The sequence below is a fragment of the Heterodontus francisci genome, chromosome 9 (genome assembly GCF_036365525.1).
Source record: "Heterodontus francisci isolate sHetFra1 chromosome 9, sHetFra1.hap1, whole genome shotgun sequence".
NCBI classification, from domain to species: domain Eukaryota; kingdom Metazoa; phylum Chordata; class Chondrichthyes; order Heterodontiformes; family Heterodontidae; genus Heterodontus; species Heterodontus francisci.
In genome coordinates this window covers 81,134,647-81,162,268 of record NC_090379.1, presented here as the reverse complement: position 1 = coordinate 81,162,268, position 27,622 = coordinate 81,134,647, and the positions used below count along the sequence as shown (strand labels likewise).

Below are 27,622 nucleotides of genomic sequence, written 5' to 3'. Positions count from 1 at the left end.
ATAGGAAAAATTTAAATAAATGGTCGTATTTGCAGCAATTAGAACACTAATTGAACCTGACGAGCTGGGATTATTTACCAGTGAGGCTGCAAATTTAACATCCCTAATCTTGTTATAAAAAGATTTTCTATCTGCCTGTATCAGTATGGGTTCTTTGCCTGAGGTTCTAATTGATCCAGCCATTGAGGACTACCCTAAGGTCATAAGGTTACATGGCTTTGCAGAAGCCAGCAATTAGCACATTGTCACTTGTGATTATTTACATTGGCAGCATCTTGTAAGCAAGTATTTGACTGACAAGTCAGCAGGTCAATGGGTCTTATCTGAACCTGTGACCTATTGGGATAGCAAGGATAACTCAAACAGCTTGCAGCATTAATAAGATACATTTTAATATATTACAGATTAAACTAGTACCCTTCAAAAACAGGTGTTTTAAATGTGTCCTCCTCGAAGACAGCACTTTTTTTTTAAGAACATCAACCCACAAAGGTATGTTGCAAATATCTGAAGTTGGCTGTGATCAGCAAAATATAGAATATCCCTTGGGTCTGATTTGTGTCATTATACTTTCGCTGTACAAAGTTCTGTTTTGGGAATGACATCAAGTTTCAGAGCTACAGGAATCCATAGGAGCTTTTTTTTAATGCTCAAATCAAATTACTGAAGTCTGGTGTTCATTTTAATTTTTAATCACAGACATTGTTTACAGTATGAATGTTGAAAAGAGATGAGAGGGGAGACCAGGATGGAGAGAAAAAATAGGTCAGAGGGTGGAAGAATGGAACGGGAAGATAACAGAAGTGGAAAAAATGTTCTGTTTGTTTGATGTTTGCTTACAGAAGTTAAATCAAGGAGATAATACATTGGGAGTTTCGTTAATTCACAATAAGCAAAACCTGCTTTCCGATATATCATTTATTTCAAACTCAAACCTTCTGCTACTCTCTGTGTATTGCATATTGGTGCTATCAACAGTGGTAGCTTCCACAGCAGAATTTACAGTAGTTAAAATATGCAGCCACTGCCCACCACCTGTGTCCCCCTCTTAGCAGCTTGAGCAGCGCTTACCTTGATTCAACCGCTTCTCAAAGCACAACTCAATTTTAAAAAGAACTGTTCTTTGCAGACAAGGAGGCTATTAAGAGAGGCAGGTGTTATTACAACAGCTAATAGGGAAAGCACATTGGCAGCGGTAATATTTCTTTAATTGCAGAAACTTGTGTTTATTTATCACTCCTGTTTATGGAACTGTTCCTCGATATAAACATCAATATCTCACAACTGGCATTGTTTCTGGATGCACAGAGCTGAATTCTGGGTCCAGAAGTATAAATAGCACAGAAACGCGTGTGGGAGAGACAAATAAAATAAAGTTAAGGGAGGATACAATGAGAGACAGAAAGGGACGCAAAAGGATGTAAAAGAGAAGTCAGTTAGCAGCACCTTTGTGTTAAAGGACCATTTCTACATAACGAGAGCAAAATACTGCAGATGCTGGAAATCTGAAGCAAAACAGAAAACATTGTTTTGGGTATAAAATCCTCCTCAAAACTGGAGGAAGGGTTTATACCCGAAATGTCAACTGATAATGATGATGGATACTGTCTGACCTGCTGCGGGTCTTCAGTGTTTTCTGTTTTACTATTTAAGTAAGGCCTCCAGCGTCAGCAGTCCAAACTCTCACATTTTACAAAAGTTAGATCCAGCACCCTCTAATCCACCCCAATAATGTAGTTAAATTGCAATCTCAGAAAATTCTCCATCTCCAACGCATTTGTTCTGATGATGCAACCTTCCACAACAGCGCTTCTGATATGTCTTCCTTTGTCCTCAACCGAGGATTCCCCCGCACTGTGATTGACAGGGCCCTTGACCGTATCCATCTCATTTCTTGCATTTCTGCCCTCACCCCTTCCTCTCCCTCCCAGAACTGGGACAGAGTTTCCCTTGTCCTCACTTTCCACCCCACCAGCCTCCACATCCAAAGGATCATCCTTTGCCATTTCCGCCATCTCCAGCGTGATGCCACCACCAAAGACATCTTCCCTTCCCCTGTCAGCATTCTGAAGGGACTGATCCCTCCACAACACCCGAGTCCACTCCTCCATCTCCCCCGATACCTTTTCCCCTTCCCACTGCACCTTCCCATGCAATCACAGGAGGTGTAGTACCTGCCCTTTTACCTCCTCGCTTCCCACCATCCAAGACCCCAAACACTCTTTCCAGGTGAAGCAGCGATTTACTTGTACTTCTTTCAATTTAGTATACTGTATTTGCTGCTCACAATGCAGTCTCCAACACTAGGGAGACCAAACGCAGATTGGGTGACCGCTTTGCAGAACACCGCCACTCAGTCCACAAGCATGATCCCGTGCTTCCAGTTGCTTACCATCTTAATTCTCCACATTGTTCTCATGCCCAGCTTTCTGTCCTCGGCCTGTTGCATTAGTCTTTGTACTGGACTACTTTCCATGCCTTCAGTAGGTGTGTTTCTCAACTCGAGGATTGCATTGTATACATCTGTGCTGGATTTGCTTGATTTCTTTATAATTCCTTTGGCGCTTTTCATTGCCGCCTCAGCCTTTCCATTTGACTGGGAATTGTGCGGCGATAAAGTATGGTGTTGAATTTCCTAATACTTTATGATGCGGCTGAATTCTTCAACGTGAACTGAGGGCCATTGTTGCTTATCATAATGTCTGGAATGCTGTAACAACCGAAGTGTGCTTTCAGGTATTCTACAATCTCACTGGTAGTCGTTGACGTCAGCTGGTCTACCTCCCAGTAGTCAGAATAATAGTCTACGGTGACAAGGTAATCAGTTCCTGTGAGAGTGAAGAGATCTACTCCCAGCTTCATCCATGGTCTGTCTGGAATGTCATATGTCATCAGCGGCTCTTTAGCTTGCTTAGCTTGGTACTCGTTACACGCGCTGCACTGGCCGGTGTGGTTCTTGATTTCATTGCTCATGTTTGGCCAGTAAAGGACTTCTCTCGTCTTGCTCAGACTCGACTCCATTCATTGGTGGTTTGCATGAGTGCGCTTTAGCATCTCTCCTCGCAACTCCATAGGGATAATGACTCTATTTCCTTTGTACTATGTCATCTTGGGCTGTCAATTCATCTCTGTATGCCCAATACACTCTTGACCACAAGAATGTCCTTGATGCTTTCAGGCCATCCTTTCATCACTACTTCTTGTAACACTTGGAGAATTGCATCTTGTTGGGTAGTTCGCTTGATTTGAGCAAGGCGCTTGTCAGTCACGTTCAATGACTCTGCTAGGTTGATGACTTCCAGAGCATGTCGAGCTGCAGCTTCACGTTGAATCTGGAAGATTTCACACTCTGTCGTACATTCTCTACTTTCTTCATAGGAGTGCTGCCCTCGACAGCATGTCAGCGATGTACATCTGTTTCCCTTGCTTGTATGTCACGTCCAGATGATATCTCTGTAACTGGAGTAACATTCTTTGCGGACGCTTTGGAGCAGATCGTACTAGCTTGAGGAAACTGCTTTGAAGTGGCTTGTGGTCAGACTCGACTGTCACATTGTCTCTTCCCAGTAGGTATAGATGAAAATGTTCACAAGCAAAGACAATGGCCAGGCACTCTTTCTCAATCTGATTGTAGCATCGTTCCAATTGTGTTAATGCCCTGGATGCAAATGCAACCAGTTGTTCTTGCTGCATTAAGGTTGCTCCAAGTCCTGTCTCACCGGCATCACACTGCAGGGTGACATCATCATTTATGTCATAGTATTTTGGCACTGGCGTTGCCGTCACTGGTTGCTTGATTTTAATGAATGCTGCTTCTTGTTCTGTGCCCCAATGCCACTGCACGTCCTTGGCAGTGAGTTGGCGTAATGGTTCACACTCCGATGACAAATTGGGCAAGAATTTTGCTAAATATGTTGATGAATCCAACAAATCGTGCCCTGTTTTTACATCTGTTGGTCGCTGCATCGCTCCTATCATTCTCACCTTTTCAGGTTCTGGGCGAAGACCTTTTGCTGTCAGTATATAACCTACATGCTTGACTTCAGGCATCTTTAATTGCAAATTTTTCTTGTTCAGTTTCAGGTTCATCTGGCGAGCTCTGTTTACCAGTCGCACGAGATTTTGATCATGGTCAGCAATGGCTTCTTCCATTGTGTCTCCGCACCCATAAACTAGCAGATCATCCACTATAGCTAGCTTCCACTCCAGGGAGATCTCATGATGTCTGCATTGATACAGCTCTGGAGACGTGGAAATGCATGTGCAACCATTTGTATCTCCCGAACAGCGTCCAGATGTGGTTAGAAAGCTGCTGCTTTCATCCAGCTTCACTTGCCAGTGAACATCCTTCGCATCTTGGGTAGTGAAGATTTTTGCCTTTGCAAGTTGTGGTAAAATTCCCTCGATGGTTGGCATGGGGTAGTGAGATCTCTACGGAGCTTTATTTAGATCCTTTGGGTCGATGCATACTCTCACCTTTCCTGGTTGTTTCACTGCTACCATGCTGCTAATCAATTCTATAGGGATTGTCACTTTGTTGATCGCTCCCTTCTTTTCCAGCTCTTCTATCTTGTCTTTCAGGCTGGCCTTGAGGGCAGCTAGAACTTCCCTCAGCAGATGCTGCACTGGTTTTACCCTCTCATCTACTTCGAGATGATATTCTCCAGGAAAACATCCTACACCTGTAAATACATCATTGTACTCCTTTAGGATCTGTTCCGTGGTCAATGGTTTAGTGTGCTGCGACACATTGCAGATCTCTTTTTGCACGTTGAGGGCTACCAGTCAAAGCTTTAGACTTGCTCCGGCTGAGCAGAGTGGCTTTTGCTTGCTGTCTATGATCTGGAACTCCAGTTCTTGTCATTGTATTGTGTTACGACCAAGGCTAGAGGAGTGCACTGTCTTTTTCTAGTTCCACTTCTCCACGGGTCACAACTTATATTAAAATGTTTGCATAGTTACCAATACAATCAATTATATACTCTATTTTTATATCAGAATAAAATCCACCAACCAGGTTTCTTTAATAAAGAACAAACTTATCAATTTATTATAAAACAAGATGTATTCAATAAAGATGCAAAGCATTAACATAGATTGAAATATGAATGTTCCCTTCTAACTTAGCCCAACACGCTCACATAAACACAGGTTAAAGAAAAATAAATAAGTTTTCTCTGCAGAGATCTCTTTACAAAAATGACAAAAAAATACTTTGGCCAAATACTTGTTAATTCTTGAAGGAAAAGGATAAGATATGATATCAGTTGTCCTTTTTCTGGTGTCCCAAATACACATAGACAGTTGTCACTGGGAGCTTTTTGGAGCAGTTCTGTTCAGGTGACGTCGAGAATTAGTCTGGCAGGCCTTCTAGGAGAAATGCAGCATCAGGGGTTACAGCTATCACACACTGGATTCTCAGGGTTTCTCAGAGAGGTGAAGAAAGGATGAACTGGTGTCTTCTCTCTTAGCAGGCTGACCCCCAACTGACTCAAAACAATCCAAAATGAAACCAATTCTTGACCACCATAAATCTTGACATGTCACTTCTCTGGAAACAACTCCCCCTAGTCACCAAGGTTCCTGTTGTTTATTTAGCTTAAGACATGTGACATCCAGTAAGGATTGTTTTTAAACTGAAAGCTCAAGTCCTGCCAGTGACCTTTTTTAAATAAGAAGTCCAGCATCTATGGAATCACTTCAGTCTTCCAAATGAATCCATCTCCACAATCTTCAAACACGAGTCCTCAAAAAATATTAAAAATGAAAGCACTTTCATAACAATTGGGCACTCAGAGTAATTTGTCCTCTCAACACTAGTATGGTGCCATCATATAGCCTCAAACTTACTTTCGAGGGCTTCATTTTTGGATCGCCATGTTGAGCCACTTCGCAGAGGTCTGTGAAGGTCATGATGTTGCATAACGCACCGGTGTCTATCTGATACTTTGTGTTGAATTGATGTTCTCCTTCTGCAGCCATCATTCCAACAGTCACAAACCATTTATTACTATCGACCTGACTGAAGCATAGTGGTTTGTCAGAATCTTCTGCTGATATCTCTCCAGTGGCCATCTGTACCTGCTTGTTGTGCTTCCTTATAGCCAAACACTTGTGCACAAAATGATTTGGTTACTTACAGTGAGATCACTGGTTTCCCCATGCTGGACATGTCTTCTTTTCCTTTGTGTGATGTCCTCTGCAGTATTTGCATCCTGCCTTTTGTCCATGATCTTTCTGCCCTTTTGGCCTGGAATGTCTCTCAGCAAAATGTAAGGCCTAGTCCGTTCTGTCATGAATATGCTCTAGCTGCTGATTTACAACCTCAGCGCTTCTGCACATGTCGATTGCTTTCCTGAGAGTAAGATTCTCCTCTCTCAGTGGAAGTGCTCTCACTGCGGGATCTTTTATACCGAATACAATCCTGCCTTTAATTAGATCATATTTTAGTTGCGCAAATTCACAGGATTCTGTGAGCTGTGTTGATGCAATCACATATTAATCAGTGGACTCTTTTTCATCTTGGGTCGTATTATTGAACACCTACTGTTCATAAGTTACGTTCACTTGGGGTTCAAAGTGTGCCTTCAAGTCTTTCAAAATTTCTGCTGTCTTTTTTTTTGTGCTTTGGATTTAGGGTAGAATACATTTTGTAACAGTCTGTCCCCAACAGTGATAAAAGTGTAGCTACTCGTAGCTGCTTTGGTTTGTTAATTAAATCTGTCGTAATTTCATAATTTTGCTATTGTGAGTGGAAAAACTGCCAGTTCTGCTTCATATTACCTTTCATTTCGACCAGCGCCAGGAGAGGAACATTTGCAGCCATTGTCTTTAACCCAGTGCTTTCAGCACTTCATTGCTCCTTTTCTTGGGCTTTCTGTGGCTTTTAGCAGCTTTCAGCAGCTCTGAACATTCCTGTGTCCCTCTTTCAGTAGCTGTGCTTCTATTCAGCACTTCAACCCTCAAGCTTAGCTCCACTCTGACACCATGTTACGAGCTCACAGGCCAACCCTCTTGCTTGTACTGTGTCTTTATTGAACTGCCTTCTGATTGATGCCTGCAGTGAGTGCCTCATTGTAGAGGTCACACGACTGCAGCAAGAAAGAGGCACATTAGTACAGTATTGCATTTCTATCCCAAACAGTGAGATTACCAGTTTTGTATTGTGGGGCCAAGCTCATGAGGGATTAGGTTGAGATTGCCCAAATGTATCAAGCAGACAGGAAAGATGTTCATCCCTCCAGTTTCCACTAGATTAGAACCCAGTAGCAATAGGTCCATACCTATTACAAAGTATTTACAGCATAGAAACAGGCAATTCGGCCCAACAGGTCCATTCCACTGTTTATGCTCCACATGAGCTTCCTCCCACCTCTCTTCATCTAACCCCCTCAACATATCCTTCTATTCTTTTATCCCTCATGTGCTCCTCTAGCTTCCCCTTGAATGTATCAATGCTATTCAACTCAACTACTCCCTATAGTAGCAAGTTCTATATTCAAATCACATTCTGGGTCAAGAATATTCTCCTGAATTCCCTATAGGATTTATTTGTGATGATATATTTATGTCATCTAGTTCTACATCTACCCTATCCACTAAACCCTTCCATAATCTTGAAGACCTGTATAAGGTTACCCCTCAAGTCTTCTCTTTTTTTAGAGAAAAGACCCCAGCCTGTTCAATCTTTCATGATGGATACAAACTCAACATTTTCGTATCATCCTTGTGAATCTTTCTTTGTGGCTTCTCCAGTGCCTCTGTATCCTTTTTATAATATGGAGTCCAGAACTGTTCACAGTACTTCAAGTGTGGTCTAGTTAAGGTTCTATAAGCTTAGCATGACTTCTTTGCTTTTAATTCTATCCTTCTAGAAATTGACCCCATTGGTTTGTATTTTTATTTTAAATTGAATCACCGATTCCTTGGCTAATGTAACTTAAAGCCCCACTCCATGTAATCTGTGTATTCATGTTGCTCTCCTTTCATAATTTGTGCAACTCATTTCAGCTTAATCAACAGAGTGCAATGAAATGTTTAAACAAATCACTGCTGATGGAGAGGATGAAGACCATTACTTCCTACTGTCTAAAATGAGCCTAAAGCTCTTTATTTTAAGAATTTAGATTTTTCTATTATGCAAATATAACTGTCAGTAGTATATGAATAATAAAAGTTGTCGAGAACAATTTCTATTACTTTCTTTTTTTATACTAATTTATTCTGAGTTCTTTCTTAACCTGAGCTCTTTGAGGTCTATGTATTTACACCACAACATTTAGATTGTATTAAATGCAGCTGAGCAGAAAAGAAAAAGGAATGAGACTATTTTTTTCAGTAAATATGGTAGAAATTTACTTAACATATTCTTATATGCCAAAAGTAACCAATTTTTCCCCCCAATCTAATTGTTCCTATAAAATACTAGTATGTAGCTTTGGTGTTTTTCCTAAAATGGTATAGAGGTTTTAAATTTTTTTTTGATAGAATTAAAAGCTGAAAGACTTCCAGCCTAGACATCTATCGTGTGTCATCTTGTCCATGAGATGCACCTCCTGCTCCCTTGGCCCTATTCCTACCAAGCCACTGACACAACATCCCTTCCTGGCCCCCATATTAGCTGATATTGCTAATGATTCTCTCTCCTTGGGTACTGTCCCGTGCACTTCAAATCTGACATCAATACCCCCTGCTCAAAAAAAACACCCTTGATCCCCCTGCTCTTGCAAATTACAGCCCTGTCTTCAACCTCCCTTTTCTCTCCAGTCTTAGAACATATTGTCAACTCCCAAATCTGTGCTCAACCTTCCCACAGCTCCATGTTTGAAACCCTCCAATCAGGTTTTTGCCTATGCCACAGCATTGAAACAACCCTCATCAATATCATAAATGACATCCAGAGTAAACTATCACACCTCATCCTTCCCGACCTTTCTGCGACTTTCAACACGGTTGACCACACCGTCTTTCACCACCGCCTATCCTCTAGTTGGGTAGAACTGCCCTCGTCTGGTTCCATTCTTGTCAATCCAGCCTAACCAGAGAATCATCTGCAATGGCTTCTCTTCCCACTCCTGCACCATTACCATTGGAGTTCCCGAACGATCTATCCTTGGCCCCCTGCTATTTCTCATCTATGTGCTCCCCTCGGCGAAATCATCTGAAAACACGTCAGGCTCCACCCATATGCTGGTGACACCTAGCTCTACCTCACCACCACCTCTTTCAACCACACTGATTTGTCACATTTTCGAATATCCAGTAATGGAAGAGCAGAAATTTCCTGCAACTAAATATTGGGAAGACCAAAGCTATTGTCTTCGGTACCTGCCACAAACTCAGCTCCCTACCAACTGACTCCATTCCCCTCCCTGACAACTATCTGACACTGACTCAAAGACTGTTCACAACTTTGGTCTTGTATTTGATCCCAGAATGAGTTTCCAACCAAATATCCATGCCATTACACAGACCTCAATCACTACATCCACCTCTGTAACATTACCCGACTCCGCCCTTGACCCAGCTCATCCATTGGTGTAGTGCCTTTGTTACCTTTAGACTTGACTATTCCAACACACTCCTAGTCGGTCCTCCCATCTTCCACCCTCCATAAATTTAAGCTCATCCAAAACTCTGACGCCCATATCTAAATTTGCACCAAATCCTGTTCACTCATCACCCCTCTGCTTGCTGGCCTACATTGGGTTCCATCTTGCAATGCCTCAGTTTTAAAATACTCATTCTTGTTCTCCATTCCTTCTATGGCCTCATTCCTCCCTATGTCTGTAACCTGCTTGATGGGACCACTGTTCTGGAAACCAGAGATCCCCTAAAACTCACGCCAGAATGAAATTAATTTCTTGAAAGGTGAAATCTACATGGCAGACATTGTTAGATCTTTCTCCGAGGCAGCTTTCTTCGAGGTCAGCGGCAAGTGCCGTCACTTTGCCACTGACTGCAAAGTCGTGGCCAACATGACATTGTTCTTAGTTTTGCGTATTCACTCAAAATCCAGCAGGTCCAATCACTGGGGAAGAATAAAGGAAGCTTTAGTCTGCAGCTAGCCATGCTCTATGTAATGTCAGACCTCATCCTTGATGCTGATTACCCAAATCATAATAATTCCTTGCACTTTTTATGTCTCACCTTCATAAACAAAATTCACCAGTTTTTTTAACATGTAAAAAACATCAGGGGCTTTGCACAAACTATTTGATATTGGTAAGGCACGCTGTTGAAGAAAATTGCTAATGTTTAGTGTTACGAGTGCTTTCATTCTTTTGGAAAATTTTGAGGATTTGTGTTTTAAATCTGAAAAGGAGTCCATGGATGGATTTTTTGTTTTACAAGGATCACTGAGAAGTCTGGATTGTAAACAGTTACTGGAAGGCACATGTCTTCAAATAATTACCCAGCAGGGGTTGTTTTCGACTTGGGGAAAGATGTTTACAAAGAAGTGACAAGTCAAGATTTATAGGGGTCAGGAGGCTTGAATCTTGTGACATTGTTTTTGGTTTCATTTTGGACAGTGAGTGGGGATATGGACAATGGTTTGAAAAGACAGTTGGAGAAAACTTGCCAAGGGAGCAAAACCCGAGCTCAGTCTGTTCCAGCTCTTTGAAAAAGCTTGCCATTATTTTCCATCTCTTGAGAAACTGAGAAGCAAGTGTAAGAAACTGCCTGAAACCCCTGATACTGCATTTTCTCTGGAAAGCCTGCCCAAACTGATCTTCAACTTCACCTAACAAGAACTGTTCTAGGAAGATCCCAGTGGCCATCTATACCTATTTGGGGCACCAAACCAGAAAAGGACTTCTGACATCTTTTCATATCTTCTCTTTTTTTTCAAGAATTAGCAAGTATTTTGGTCAACATATTTTTTAATGTCTTTTTTGTACGATAGCTCTAAAGAGTAAATTTCTTTTTTTTTTGGTTAACCAGTGTGTGTGTGTGTGAGAAGGGCTAAGGTAAAAAGGGAACTTTTATATTTCGATCTGTGTGTTTATGCTTTGCTTCATTACTGGTTAAGACTTGTTTTATAATGCACTGATAATTCTGTTGTTTATTAAAGAAACCTCGTTGGTGTGTTTTATTCTGGGATAAGAATAGAGTCTATGATTGATGTGTCGATCAGTGGGAAAAAAATTAAATATAAGTTGTGACCTGTGGAGAAGTGGAACTAGAATAAACAGTGCACTGCTCACACCTCAGTTGTAACATTAGGAATAACGTACATATCTCAGTTAATTGGGTCTATATTTTAGTGCAAATGACAAAAGCATTTACATTCTTGGGGGTGTGGCAAAAGTTTTCCTCGCTTAATTAGTTTGAACTAATTTCTCTCTGTGTATATATTTTTGAATAGAAAACTTGGGTGCAATTGAATCTATAAAGTTAGGAGTAAATGCTAATTCATACATGTTAACACATAGTTGCCATTGACCTCCAAGCTGGCACCAAGCTCATGGTCTAAAGGGCCACAGTGTTACCTGCCCTCCTGTATGCATTGGAAACATGGACACTGTACAGTAGACATCTCAAAGCCCTGGAGAGAGATCACTAGCAGTGCCTCCGCAAGATCCTGCAAATTGAGTGGCAGGACAAGCACTCCAATATCAGTGTCCTCTCTCAGGCCAACATCCCCAGTATTGGGACACTGGCCATGTCTAGTCAGTTACGTTGGGCAGGCCACATCATCCGCATGCCTGACACAAGACTCCTAAATCAAGCTTTCTACTCTGAGCTCCATCACGGCAGGAGGGCAGAGGAAACGCTACAAGGACGCCCTTAAAGTCTCCTGGAAAAAATGGGAATCTCTTGCCTGAGACATCCCAAAATGGAGAGGAAGTATCCGTGAAGGTGCCAGCCAGTTTGAACAATGTTGACATGCCCAAGCAACAACCAAGTGCAAACAGCGGAAGCAGCATTTGGAAATTCGAGCATCCCATTCACTCGTCTTACCAAACACCACCTGCCCCACCTGTGGCAGAGAGTGCGGTTCCAGAATTGGACTATTCAATCATCTAAAGACCCACAAGTCCTCCTCGTTCCTGAGGGACCACCTAAGCAGAAGAAGAAGGTTGGATCTGCTAAAAAAATTTGCAATCTCCATCTAGACTGTTGAACATTATGATGAAGATACTTCTATATTTTTAAAGTTTTTTTTGATGTCTCATATTTAAATCGTGGAGATGGATTCATTGGAAGGCTGAAGATTTCATAAATGGTGGACTTTGCTTTGTTGTTGACAGTTCACTGAAAGGACACTGAGATGTTGTTTGAAAACAACCTTTGCTGGAAATCATGTGCTTTGGACTCTGTAAACAACAGAAACCTTAGTGACCTGGGGAAGATGTTTACAGAGAAGCCACATGTCAAGGTTTATGGAGGTCAAGAGATTAACTTTCTGTTGGGGTGTGAACTGTTTTGAAGACGGTTGGTGTTTTGTCTACCAAGGAAAAAAAATCGTTTTTCTTTACCTCTTTGAAGAAACCCTTCAAAGATCGAGTGTGGGAGAGCTAAAATCTCTGGTGCTGCATCTCTCCTGAGAAGCTAGAAAAACCTGCCAGATTAATCCTCAATGCCGCCTGAAAAGAACTGCTTTAGGAAAGATCCCAGTAACCCGTCTCCGTATACACGGATGCCAAAGAAAAGGGACAACTGACTTCTTTCCATATCTATCTTTTCTGCAAGAATTAGCAAGTATTTGGCAAAAGTATTCTCATTTTTTGTAACAAACTCTGCAGAGAGAATTTCTGTATTTTTTCTAGTGTGCATGTGGGGGGGGGGGGGGAATGGGGGGGTATTTAAAAAGGAAACTTTCATATTTCAATCTGTGTGTTAATGCTTTGCTTCGTTACTAGATCTTGTTTGATGATAAACTGATAATTTTGTTGTTTATTAAAGAAACCTGGTTGGTGTATTTTATTCTGGGATAAAGAGTAAAATATATGATTAACTGCATCGGTAACTGGGTAAACATTTAAATATGTGTTGTGACCTGTGGAGAAGTGGAACGAGAAAAGACAGTGCACTCCTCCCACCTCGGTCATAATAACATAGATTGGTGAACAGCATAAATTATCTTGTCCTTTAGAATCTGCACTACAGTTTAATGTGTGTACCTATGCACACAGTTTTTAATATAAATTTGTTTGATGCATTTGCTATTTTGAAATCTCATTCCTCATGATAGAGATCAGCACATTGTTAATTACTTTTATTTATCCTCTTAGGTTGGACATGAAATATTTTGTGCTGGGCAGATTGGTTTGATCCCATGCACCATGCAACTTAGCAAAGGAGGTGTTAGATCTGAGGCTGCACTTGCACTGAGCCATGTCCAGAAAGTTCTTGAGGCTATGAAAAGTGGAACAAATCTAATCAATATCTTACTGGCAAACTGTTATGTCACAGACAAGAAATACATCTCTGTTGTTCAGAATCTGTGGCAAAAGACCATAAAGGAACACACAAAAAAGGTAAGCAATGTCCTGTGATACTTGCACAGTAGTTCTTGAAGATGTTGAAAATACTATAATTTATTTGCATTTCATATCATTAATCCAAGTCAAATTCCATTAATAATTGCATTTACCAAACTATTTATTTACATTATTAATTGCAATAGATCCCAAAGCTTATATTCCCTCAACATTTTTTCTGTATTAAACCAAACTTTGCCTTGTCTGTCAAAATGTACCCAAACATGGACTTCAGGCCCATTTCTCAATGTAAACTTCTGTAGTTCATAAATGCAAAAATAATTTTGAAGTCCTTTGCAGTAAATGTTCAAGTGTAACAAAATTGTTAAAACGTCCTATGGAATGAATTGTTTTTTAATGTCCTAAAAAGGTGCTTTTTGTTGCGATTTGAAAACTTTGATGCAACAGAAAAGAATCTGGCTTCACTCTGAAGCTGCAATCACCTGGCTCCAAAGGGGAGCATGTTAAGAGTGTGAGAATACCTTTCATTATTGGTAAAAATGTTTTGTGCATTGTCTATAATGTTGCATTGGAAATCATATTAGTCTGCTAGATATTAAGACATTGTTCATGTGTCACTACCAGTTTTTGAGGTGCTTACATTAAAATCAGTTTTTTAGATTGTTTTCTGATCTTCCCATGTTCTTTATGTTTGCTTTCCTATGAATTTATCTCCCTTCAATCAAGAGGATATGATGGTCAGCGATAAAATCTTCCATAAATGCTGGTTCACGGGTTGATTGACTTGTGGGACTGGATGGTTTGATTTCTTCCCCCTCCCCAGTGTTTCTATACAATACTGTCATGTAGCCTGGCCCAGCGTCTCGGAATGTTTCCATTTGATGCTAAGTGGGTTCAAAAAAACTTTCAAGGCTGAGCACCTAGGTTAAATTTTGAGCACTAAAGTCTAATGTTCTCCAACTAATGTGATGCCTCAGGGTAATTTTTAAAGGCATTCTACATTTTATCTACAACTCCAAGTCATTTCTCATCTGTTATAAGTGGGAGCTAAATTCTAATATTGATCTATGCCAGCAGATCATTGAAAATTATCAACATTGCATATACATGGGTTTCAGTGTGAGACAGGTTCCTCGAGGTATAAAATTTAATCTCAGTAGGTTTTGTACTTAAAGTGATTAAATGTACAAAAAAAGGCATTCGTTTTTTTTAATCCCTTTTATTTAACCATAAGTATTTTTTTTAAAGACTTCTCTGATGGATAGTAATGCATAATTTGAAAAACTATTCCTCATTTTAGTCCAGTTTTGTTTATGTCCAAATGAGATAAGTTGCTGGTTGCTGCTGTATGAAGCCCTTTCTGTGTTTCTGGAGCCTACAATTGTGACATTTTACTTTTTCTCATTTAGAACTCTCCCCAAGTAATTAATTTACATCAACTAATATTACATTAGAAATATTCAATATTTTATGCAAAATAAATTAATTTAAGTAATCATTCATAAAGAAAATGGGAGAAGCAACTAAAGATTAAATTCCACAGTCTGGGTTTGCTATTTCCCAAAGCAGATACAATGCAAAACCAGAACGAACAAAGCTTTTTAAAATGTCGCTTTGCCCCAGCCCCCTAAAACTCAAAGGACCCAAATTTAATTCTTTGTTTGGTATCAAGGACTAGCAGTATGTAAAAGATGCAACCAAAAAGATCAGAGGTATGTGTACTCTATTAATTCATTCAGAATAATTCTGACTTTTCCATCACATGGTAGGTAACAGCACCCCTCAAATGACTGTCTTCACTTTTTCATTCCTTACCTTGAGCAACAATTACAGTTGTACTGTCTCAGCAGTGATAAATATTGTACTTATTTTCACGTCTGCTTTAACTGCAGATTTCATGTTTAACTGTTGTATTTTGCTTGCTGCCTTACATGTTGGAAAATTATTTATTCCATGTCCGAACTTCTGCATCCCCGTTCAAGTAGAAGGGCCTTCCATGAGATGCTTCTGTCACCCACTTTACTTCAAATATTGTTGGCAGTTGCAGAAAGTCTGCAGAACAGGCTGCTCTAGCTTAAAGTAGCAGAGTCCAATTGCAGTGCTGATGCTTCCAAGCCAAAGAAGCAGAAGACTGCAAGTGTTTCGTATCCCAAAATGAGTGAAAGAAGTCAAGAAGGCATATCAAACAGTATTCTAGGCAGAACTCTAGGTGTGTATTTATACATTACAGAGAAAGCTGAGAGTGAATTTAACCCTATTTTGCTGCAGATTTGGAGAGTCAATTTACACTGCCTTTTCCAAACCAGATATTTTCTTCCTGATGTTGAAATTAGTTTTCATTCTTTGCATTGACATCATGATGTTTCTTTGGCCTGACTGCTGAAGTACACAAAAAACAAGAACAAGATTGTTAATTTGTCATTATTCTAAATAGTGAATTGATTTGATAGTGGATCAATGAACCTTAGACCACGAATACAATAGGAAATGTAGATCCACTTTGTACCTCTGACCCCGACTACAAAAATCTGTGTTTACACTCAGATGGTCAGTTTACTGGGATTTTGACTTCCAATGTTGCAGTACAATCCATAGGGGGCTGTTTGGACAGATCCCTGTTGACACACCAACTTTAGCATTGCAGCAAACTGAAAGCTGCTTCATAGAGATGCTAGAGTTGATGAGTAAATTCATTTTCTGGAAACGAGGACACGATAACATTACATAATTATTAAAAATATAGGTAAATGAGACATTTTCCAAGACCAGACACTTTTCTCAATTTCACAAAACCATGAAGTCACTTGAGTGATAATTGACCTTTCAGCTAATTAGGATGGACTTACACTTTAAAGACTCAATCATTATTTCCCTATTAACAATACTTTTCAAAATCTATGAATCTCAGACAAATGTAATCAGTTCTAATCCTTGTGTAATACATAGCTCAGTGCCTAATGCAACTGTCATCACTCCCAGAAACTGAAATGCAACAACCCACAACTTGAGCACCCAAACAAGTTTACAAAGCACCAACGTGCAATGCAATTCAAAGTCAAATATAAGATTAGAGAACAAAATTGTTTTACATTTTACAATCATGAAAATGGCTTGAGATTAATCCCAACTCAAAATATTTTAAGTTAAATGTTTTGTTCTAATTTTAATTCAAAATTAATAATTTGTCTACCTTTGTTATTCTATCGTTTCATATTTTTTGCATTTCCACAGACAGAATAGTTCTTCTGCATTACTAAAAATTGCAGTGAACCAAATACAAAGGTCAACCATGCCTATTTCAGCCTTTTGTTTTGCATCCCTCTTGCATTGCCTAAATAACATCTATATCTATTTTGTAATTTAGCTTGTTAGCTTTTGATAATTTGGTTAAACAAAACAAAAAACCTCGATAGAAATGGAGAGTGCCTTTTGTGTGTTTATGCAAAACTTCAGTCACCTCCGAGGGTGATTGAACCTACAAAAATGTTTCTAATTATTTGATAACGATTCACTTTTAAGAGGTTATTGATCATGACAGCATTTTGGGACTGAAGATAGATATCTCTTCTAAAGACCAGGTCCCAATACTACACCCAGGCAATAATGCCTCTAATATTATGTTAGCACGTGTAATGAAATATACATACCAGACTGAAGTCAGTATACCACCTTGATTGAGGTTTCTCTGTTGAAATTTCAGTCATGCTATTATAAACAATTTTAGAAATGACATCCAACTGAAGTAGTTGCAGTGAAAGCAATTGCTATTCAAAAAATATATCACATTGCGTGATTAACCCGTGCCCTTTGTTTATGTGCTGCCTGCATCAGAAGCTTTATGCTGCCTGCTCATTTGTGTGATTACAGCATGCAGCCAGCACTAAGTAAGCTGTTGAGTGGCTGCACAGCTGAGCAGGGGGCACAAAATAGTGAAGGCTGGCAGGAATTCAAGCTAGCCTATACTACTTAAAGCTAGCTTGCACCTCTTCAAGAAAAGGTGCATTTCGGCTGGAGCAGTTGATGGAAGTGGCTGGAGAAGAGTGACTATGGTGCAACAGTGGAGAGAGCAGGTTATGAGGTTCTCCAACGCCACACTGGAGGCTTTGTTGCAGCAGGTGGACAAGCGGAAAGAGATCCTCTATCCAAAGGGGACCAGGAGGCCCTCCAGACAGACACCTCGAAGGTAGTGGGGGCAGATAGCCGTCACGTTCAATGCCAACAGTCTAGTCCTGAGGACCTGGATGCAGTGCCAAAAGAAGTTCAATGACCTCACACAAGTGGTCAAGGTCGGTGAATGCATCTTCATACGCCATATCCTACAGACAGTACTACTAGCCTCAGCCGCTACTCAATTCCCCACACCTCATATCTCACCTACAATAGGCTCTATCTATCTGGACTCATATTTGACATTCGTAGCTTTTCCTCACCCTCACACACTTAGCACTGCTGCAAGCCTCATAGCAAAGTCTCATAGCTTGCACACACTGTCAGCTATTCAACCAAGATAAGCACATCATCCATGCATATTGCACCACATTCAGTGACACACTTCCCTATCTCTTGCAGGATGCGGTGGTGCACAACTGGAGGCAGCAGGAGCTAACCCGCTGGAGACAGGCACAGCTGCCTGGCCTAACCCCACCTCACACCAATAGCGGAGACAGTGCTCACCATCATTGGAGCAGGCACAACTGAAGCCAGCAGCGGGGCTGAAAGGATCGAAGATGCTCATACCTAATCCTGCTTCTCACATCCCACTTCCCCCTTATCCCACAATATTTTCTGATATACAATCTGCAGATGGTGTAAACATGGTTTCACCCCCCCTTCCCCCCCACCCCCACCACCACTCCTCATACCACAACCCTACCCTTGTGCTATTTCCTCTCAGGTACCTGAGAACTGCCACCTGGCCAGACAGTGGTGTAAGAGAAAGAGGTGGAAGAGCAGGAAGACAATGATGAAGAAGAAACTTTGTTACTCGCTCTTACTCTCGCAGCCATCAGCTCAGATACTGACACTGCGTATACGTTAGAGGGTAGATTAAAAGATTGGATCTCACATGGTGAAACACTAGGCAGGAATAGTGCAGGTGCCAGCTCATCAGTGGGCAAGGTGGCACACACGTTTGTCTGTAGAGGACTCATAAGGACTTCAATGACCTTTTCTGGGCTTGATTGCCTTACACGTTACTGTTTCAAAAACCTGACCGGCTACTTGTGTCTCTGACTCTGTGTTTTGTCTCCTTTTCACAGCCAGAAAGGGATTAAAAGCTTTCCAACCGAGTAGTTTTGAGTCTTTCTTTTGATTGCCAACAGGTTAGAAAATTGCTTATTGCTTACAGTCTATGGGTAACCAACCTGGAAGCTGGCTCATTAGCATCTTAACTACCTACCACGTCAGAGCTATATTTTAAGCTTGTGTGAATACATTATGGTTTAAAACACGATGGGTGAGAAACCGCCTTGTGTAGAGCCACTTGCAGAGGATTTGTGCCGCCCTCTGTGTTCCCTGTACTGCTGGCTGCTTCCTGCGTGCCATTCTTATTTATTTAGTTATTTTTTTATTTATTTAGAGATACAGCACTGAAACAGGCCCTTCGGCCCACCGAGTCTGTGCCGACCATCAGCCACACATTTTTATACTAATCCTACACTAATTCCATATTCCTACCACATCCCCACCTGTCCCTATATTTCCCTACCACCTACCTATACTAGGGGCAATTTATAATGGCCAATTTACCTATCAACCCGCAAGTCTTTGGCACGTGGGAGGAAACCGGAGCACCCGGAGGAAACCCACGCAGACACAGGGAGAACTTGCAAACTCCACACAGGCAGTACCCAGAATCGAACCCGGGTCGCTGGAGCTGTGAGGCTGCGGTGCTAACCACTGCGCCACTGTGCCGCCCCAAATTCTATGAGGGTAAGGACACACACAGGTGCAACCCCTTTGTGCACCAGAAAGCTTTGATGCGGTGCTATCCTGACGTCACATAGGCCAACTGCCTGATGTGACGCCAGGACCTCAAATTTAGGCAGTGAATAACCAGGCAGCTTCTTTGTCATTTTTTCAAGAAAAAACAAGCGCCAAGCTGCAAGGGTGTTATTTAAAGGGCCTGATTGCAGGTAAATAATTTTTTGGAACTTTGTCTATTGCAAAGTGTTTGGAAGTACTCTGGAGTGTTTCTGGAGGTGTTTTGATGAATTCCTGGATTTGCCAGAGAGTGTTGTCACATCCTCATGGCGGGGGGGTGGCGGTGGCAGATGAGTAGGTTACTTATTCACGCAAAAGCTGCCGCAGGTATGGGGGCAGCAGTGCCAGTGCCTCGGGGTTTTCATCACAACAGGAAGATGGGGCAGAGGCTGCAGAGAGGGCATGCTGCACGCCATGCCCTCTGCCAGGTTGGAACTGAGTTCCTCCATGATCCTTGACAGGAAAGTGTTTGGCAGTCTAGCAAGTGCACCCAGCATCTCTGTGTGCATGCCCATTCAGCAGTCTCCTGCATGCTGCCCCATTGATCTCATCTGAGACCCCAGTAGCACTAATCGTCTGCGATCTCATTCTCCAGTGAGCTGGAAAATGAACCATCCTTTACTCCTGGCCTGACTGCAGGCAGCTCCTGTCGGATGACTCATCATGTGCTGATCCCAACTGTGTACTAGCCCTCAAGGTATGTGCAGTGCCAGCATCTGAGCTGGTGGCTCTGTGTGTCAGATCAATTGACGTCTCTTCATTAGTACTGTGTTGTTGCTCTCCTTCCTTCTCCTGGGGCTCCTGTGGCTGGATAGGCAGCAGTTCTTGGGTATCTGAAAGCAGGAGCTTAGAAGGAAAGGTTAGTAATAACTGAGACATCTTTCCAATCGTGACAACTGATTTTCTGTCAGGCATGCTTGCAGGTGTGCTGGCTTCCTGGATCACGTCATCGTCAAACAACATTGCCAGGCCCTTCTGCTGTGCACAGAGTCTGCATGCAGCTTGGAGGACGGAGAAACAGCGCTGAAGTGTGAAGGAAGTGGGGTGGGGAGGAAAGCATGAGTTCCATGGTCACACCATCATCGCTTCAACTTGATGCCACATCTCAGGATGAGGAGGGAGTTGAAAAGGGGCATATTGCTGTCATTTACCATTATCCTGGACACTACCTGCTGCACGGGCCACGTTACTTCTGGTATTGTGCCATCTCCTCCAGCGGGGCTCAGGCGATGATGGAGTCTTGGAACCTTCCAGTCTTCTGCCTCTTCCTGGTGTTATGGACAACCTTCAGCAAAAGAAAGGCAAGAGTGTCAGTGACAGTGCAGCACTGTGATTGAGTGATGTGCCTGCCATAGCTGAATAGTTGGAAATATGTGGAGGCAGCGAGAGGTGAGTGTGATGTTTGCAGCATTGGGGTGAGGTGGAGTATCTGGATGTTAGACCTGAGTCCTAGGTGCTAGGGAGTGCTGCTGGCTGAGTGATGGGGGTGTGGTGCATTGTGCCAGAGTGAGAGGTTGTTGGTGTGGTGGGCATGACATGCACTGTGAGGGTGCATTCACTCATCTTGACCACTTGTGAGGTCATTGTATTTTTTCCTGCATTGCTGCCATGTCCATGGTGCCAATATCCAGGCTTTCACTTCCTTGGTAATTTATTTATTTATTTTTATTTAGAGATACAGCACTGAAACAGGCCCTTAGGCCCACTGTCTGTGCCGACTAACAACCACCCATGTATATTAATCCTACATTAGTCCCATATTCCCAACCACATCCCCACCATTCTCCTACCACCTACCTACACTAGGGGCAATTTACAATGGTCAATTTACCTATCAACCTGCAAGTCTTTGGCTGTGGGAGGAAACCGGAGCACCCGGCGGAAACCCACGCGGTGACAGGGAGAGCTTGCAAACTCCACACAGGCAGTACCCAGAATCGAACCAGGGTCATTGGAGCTGTGAGGTAATGTGCTCTCATTCCCTCTTCAGGCTGTTTCTTGAGGGCTTCTTTCCCACCTGGAGAAGCAATGCCTCCCTTCCGAAGTCCACCTCACTGACCAGAGCATCCAGTATGGAGGCACTAAAACAGGCCACCCTCTTGCCCACTGAGACATCTTTTCAATAGTGACAGCTGATTTTCTGTCAGGCATGATTGCAGGTGTGCAGGCTTCCTGAATCACGTGATTTGCAAACCACCTTTTTTTCCAAAATCTTTCTGCAAAAACTGTATTTGAGAATAGGCTTATGCAGTGGTGTTATTTTCAAGTACTGATTCATAAAACAAACTCCATATCGTAACAGCTAATTACAATGTAGCCACATTCATGATTAAGGACACTGCAACTGATCACAGAAACTTGCTGTTTCAGTTCTGAGCCTGCTTCCAAGTATCTCGGCTGCTCTATTGAAACCATAGAGCAATACAAGACACAGAAAGTGAAGGCCAAGCACAGAAGTGTGTTTCATCACTTTTTCTTTGAAAGACTGTTCGGGTGATGGGCTCAATAGAGAGGCCAAACTGCCATTTCAAATTCACTTTGAATTTTTTGTAATCAGATAATGGATTACATTTTCAGAAGAATGCCCAATGATGTGGCAATGGAGGAGACCTACTTTGGATTATTCCTTTGATTTAAATGTAAAACATCTGGAATCTCCCTTTGTGTTGGTGGTTCTCCATCTCTCCATGTGTGTTTTGAACATACGCAGTAAAGGTTGTTGAGTGAGCCCAAGTGTTAAATTCCAAGCCAAAATTGTCAGCAGCAAACTTTTATAATTCTGATAGTAATGAAACTTTTATTAATTCCATAATTATTCCTTAAAACCATAACAGTTTAGATTTTGAATTTATGTTCAGTGTTGCCAAATTCATGTTGCTGCTATGTTTTCAGTGGACTGTGATACTACTTTCCAAAACATCTTTTCAACTCATCATCATCCAATGGAACAGAATATATCATTTGAAAAGAAGGAAGCAATGTAACTTGGTGAATAAATTTTGATGTGTGCATTCATAGAATTACATAGAATTTACAACACAGAAACAGACCATTCAGCCCAACAGGTCCATGAGTCTCTCCCACCTTGCTTCATCTCGCCCAATCAACATGTCCTTCTGTTCTTTTCTCCTTCATGTACTTGTCCAGCTTCTTCTTAAATGCACTGAAGCTGTCTGCCTCAACCACACAACCGTCTGGTGGCAAGTTCCTCATTCGTACTACTCATAGGGTCATAAATGGCACAGAAGGAGGCCATTCGGCTCATCAAGTCCATGCTGGCTGTCCATGGAGCTATTCAGTCAGTCCCAGTCCCCCGCTTGATCCCCGTAGTTCTGCAAGTTTATTTCCTTCAAGTGGCCATCCAATTTCTTTTTGAAGTCATTGATTGTCTCCGCTTGTGGGCAGAGTGTTCCAGGTCATTATTACCCACTGCGTAAAAAAAGTTCTTCCTCATATTCCCCCTGTGTCTCTCGTCCAAAATCTTCAATCTGTGTCCCCTAGTCCTTGTACCATCAGTTAATGGGAACAGTTTTTCCTTGTCTTGTACACCTCTATTAAATCTCCACTCAATCTCCTTTGCTCTAAGGAGAACAATCCCAGCTTTTCCAACTTAACTTTGTAACTAAAATCCTTCATCCCTGGAACCATTTTGGTAAATCTCCTCTGCACCCTGTCTAGGAGCCTCACATCTTTCCTAAAATGTGGTGACCAGAACTGGATGCAATACTCTAGTTGGGGCCTAACCAGAGCTTTATAAAGGTTCAGCTTAACTTCCCTGCTTTTTTGCTCAATGCCTCCATTTATGAAGCCCAAGATCCCATATGCTTCACTAACCACTCTCTCACTATGTCCTGCCACCTTCAAAGATCGATGCACATGCACCCCTAGGTCCCACTGTTCTTACACCCTCTTTTTTGTAACTGTACCATTAAGTATATATTGCCTCTCCTGATTACTTCTGCTAAAATGCATCACCTCACGCTTGTCAGTATTGAGTTCCATCTGCCACCTGTCTGCCCATTCTGCTAACTGATCTATGTCCAGTTGCAGGCAGTTCAGATCATTCTCACTGTTTGCCACACCTCCAAGTTTGGTGTCATTTTCAGACTCCAAGATCAAAGTCATTTATACATGGCAAAAAAAAAGCAGTAGTCCCAGCACTGACCCTTGGGGAACACCACTGTCCGGCATCCTCCAGTCTGAAAAACAACTATTTACTACAACTCACTGTTTTCTGTCCTTAAGCCAATTTGTTATCCAGTTGAACACCGACCCTCCTGTTCCATGAGCCTCAGTTTTGTTAACCAGCCTTTTATGTGGTACCTTATCAAACGCTTTCTTAAAATCCATATAAACAACATCCACCGCATTCTCTTCATCAGTCTTCTCTGTTACTTGTTCAAAAAAATTCAATTAGATTAGTTAAGCATGATCTCCCTTTTACAAATCCATGCCTGCTCTCCTGAATTAACTCAAACCTCTCCCAGTGCCCTTGCCACCATCCCGCCTCTGCCAAAATTTAATCAGCGACGGGAAGGCCTGTGAACTGCCTTCCCACGCTGCCATCAATTGAGGCCCTTAACTGGGTAATTAACCCCCAATTAAGGGCCTCTTTCTGTTGCAGCCGCAATTGCCCATGCAGCGGGCGGCCCTGTCACAGCACGAGAAACACGGCATGAAAAACTGTGCGGGCTGCTTCCCGGCTCCGGGGGGTGGGTTGGGGGGGTGGGTTCCCTCGTTCAAAGGCACTTAGTGCCTAATGAGGGACCTGGCATTGGGAAGGGGGGGCCCACTGAGGGCCAACCACCGGCCCTTGCTGCTGGCCCCCTACCCTCCTCTTCCCCTGCGACCCCTACCCCGCGAGACCCCATCAGGACCTACATGAGGCCTGGCTTTAGCAATGTTTCTCAGCCTCCAGTAGGTGCAGCTACAGCAGCAGCCAGCACCTCTGTGATGGGGTCCTAAATCCAATGGAAGGCCCCGCGGTGTCCACTGAAGTACCTGATTGGCACTAAATTCAGCGGGCCTCAGGAAAATAGGAGAGGCAGGGATCACAGCATCACTTTCCCCCAACATCGTAAAATTCCCCCAATCGTCCACTTGGCTACCTCATTTCCCAGCACCAGAGCCAGCGATGCCTCCTTTCTAGTTGGGCTGAGAACGTACTGATCAAGGAAGTTCTCCTGAACACATTTCAGAAATTCCTCCCCCTCCTACCCTTTACGTTAAAATTATCCCAGTCGATATTTGTGTAATTAAAGCCCCCAATATCACCACACTATAGTTCTTGCACAGCTCTGTGATTTCCCTGCAGATCTATCGTCTATTTCTCTCTCACTATTTGAAGGTCTATAGAATACCCCCAGTAGTGTGATCATACCCTTTTTGCTTCTCAACTCTAACCAAATAGATTCTGTCCTTTCCCCCTCAAGGACATCCTCTCTTTCCAAAATAATGGTCTTCCCTAATCAGTACTGCTACCCCACCTCTCTTTTTTCCCTTCTCTAACTTTTATGAACACTTTATATCCTTGTATATTAAGTGCTTAGTCCTCACCATTTTTAAACCATGTTTCCATTATTGTCACTAATCATATTCCCATATTGCTCTTTGTGCTTGTAGCTCACCAATGTTATTCAGCACACTTTGTGCATTTGCACAGATGCATTGTAATCCTGTCTTTGCATTCCTCTGTTCTCAGTCTGCTCCCATCGAATATGGAACTACTCCCTTCTCTAGTACTGTCTAACACTCTCACTTAATGTCTTATTCCTCTTTTCTACTTCTATATGCTGATGTCCACCCCCTGCCAATTTAGTTTGTATCCTTCCCAACCACACCAGTGAATCTCCCTGCAGCGACATTGGTTCTAGTCCTGTTGAGGTGCAACCTGTCTCTTTTGAAAAGGTGCCATCTGCCCCAGAACTGGTCCCAATGCCTCAAGAACCTGAAACCCTCCCTCCTGCACCATGCTTCAAGCCACACATTGATCCTCTCGGTTGCGCATGGCACTGGGAGTAATCCAGAGATTACTATATTTGAGGTACTACTCTTTAACTTCCTCCCTTGGTCCTGAAAATCTGACCATAGTACCACAATACTTGCTCTTGCTATGTCATTGGTACCAACGTGTACTACAGCTTCTGCCTCACTCCCTTCCCCCTTCAGAATATCCTGCACCCTCGCCATGATGTCCTTTACCCTGGCACCAGGGAGGCAACACACCATGCAGTACTCATGATAATAGTTACAGAAATGCCTATCTGTCTCCCTGACTAGGGAATCACCTATAACAACTGCATTTCTGCTCCATCCTGTCGAGTCCCATGCCCATTGGTGCCATGGTCTGGACTGCACTCCTTCAAGGTGTTGCCACTCCCTGCAGTCTCCAATGCTGAGTACCTGTTTGAGAGTGGCACACATCCTGAAGACTGCAGCCTCTTCCTACTCTTTTGGATGGCCACCCACTTACTATCCTGAACTATAGCCTGTAGGATGACCACCTCTTGGAACGTACAATCTAGGAAACTCTTTTGCTCCCTGATGCTCAGCAGTGATCCCAGCCATCCCTAAAGCTCGGAAATCCTGAGCTCGAGCTGAAGCAGCTGGAGGCACTTCCTACAGATGTGGTTATCCAAGACACATGAAGTGTCTTGAAGTTCCAACATGGCGCAGGAATTGCAAGCAACAGGTCACAGCTATGAGCTTAAAAAAAAACCTCTATTCCCTTTTTAAGCAATCTATTTAGTACCCCTGTTTAAACTATCAATTTTAACTAATATCTCTAGTCCTGCTCTGTGCTAATACTCATTACAATACTTACTATTATATTAACCCCAACTGAATATTTTTAATTTCCCAGCTCCCAATTTGAACCAATACCCTAGTTTAGAGAGAGAAAAGAGAAAAATACTCACCAATCCCTTACCTTCTTCCCTGTGACATCACACTGTGATTTATTTTAGAATGCAGTCAGTCAGCAACTCCCTGTCAGGCCTGCTCCTCTACACTGCCCCCGGTCTCACTGTGCTCCCTCTCGGGCCTGCTCCTTTACACTGCCCCCTGTCTCCCTGTGCTCCCTCTCAGGCCTGCTCCTTTACACTGCCCCCAGTCTCCCTGTGCTCCCTCTCAGACCTGCTCCTTTACACTGCCCCCAGTCTCCCTGTGCTCCCTCTCAGGCCTGCTCCTTTACACAGCCCCCAGTCTCCCTGTGCTCCCTCTCAGGCCTGCTCCTCTACACTGCCCCCGGTCTCGCTGTGCTCCCTCTCAGGCCTGCTCCTTTACAATGCCCCCCAGTCTCACTGTGCTCCCTCTCAGGCCTACTCCTTTACACTGCCCCCGGTCTCACTGTGCTCCCTGTCAGGCCTGCTCCTCTACCCTGCCCCCGGTCTCGCTGTGCTCCCTCTCAGGCCTGCTCTTAAACTCTCACTCAGAATTTTTTTAATTTTTACTTTTTTTGGGATATTGAGGAACACTTAAGTTGCCGAAATATGTTCTTTTTAGGTTGGGAGTTTATCTTAGGTTTTATATCCTAACTATCATACACTGGAGTATGCACTGTTCTTATTAATTACGGTTCTATTTTGTAAATAAGCAAGAACAAAGAACAGTACAGCACAGGAACAGGCCATTCAGCCCTCCAAGCCTGCACCGATCTTGATGCCTGTCTAAACTAATACCTTCTGCACTTCTGGGGACCGTATCCCTCTATTCCCATCCTATTCATGTATTTGTCAAGATGCCTCTTGAACGTCGCTATCGTACCTGCTTCCACCACCTCCATCGGCAGCAAGTTCCAGGCACTCACCACCCTCTGTGTAAAGAACTTGCCTCGCACATCCCCTCTAAACTTTGCCCCTCGCACCTTAAACCTATGTCCCCTAGTAACTGAATTTCCATTGTTGTAATAGTAAGATTGAAATGGAGGTGCAACAAAAAGCAAGCATCAGCCATTCTTTTGAATTCATTATAATTGCAGAGGGTATTGTTTTGTTGCAATGCAGTAATAATTATGCAATCAATTGAAGAGCACATACGCTGAAACCTACAAACAGTTCCCTGTGCAGCCATTCCCAAGTGGCCCAAAGTTACATGCCCTCCAGTTTCTTCTTCCTCTTTATGGGGAAGTGTTTGGACTCCAGAGTATTTCCTTAGATAGCACAGTGGCAGTGGAATGTTAGATGTGACTCTGC

General features: G+C 42.6%; 1 protein-coding gene across 5 annotated transcripts in view; it reads left to right on the top strand.

The window, feature by feature from the left end:
- dph6 (diphthamine biosynthesis 6) overlaps nucleotides 1–27,622 on the top strand; it is a 391,285-nt gene that overhangs the window by 289,125 nt on the left and 74,538 nt on the right. For all 5 annotated transcript variants that reach the window (XR_010975725.1, XM_068039383.1, XM_068039384.1 and 2 more), the window contains one exon: nucleotides 13,239–13,484. Coding sequence is in view for 4 of the 5 variants with exons in the window: in XM_068039383.1 (XP_067895484.1) it covers nucleotides 13,239–13,484 (246 nt within the window). In the remaining variant the exon portion in view is untranslated. The remainder of the gene's footprint in view (nucleotides 1–13,238; nucleotides 13,485–27,622) is intronic.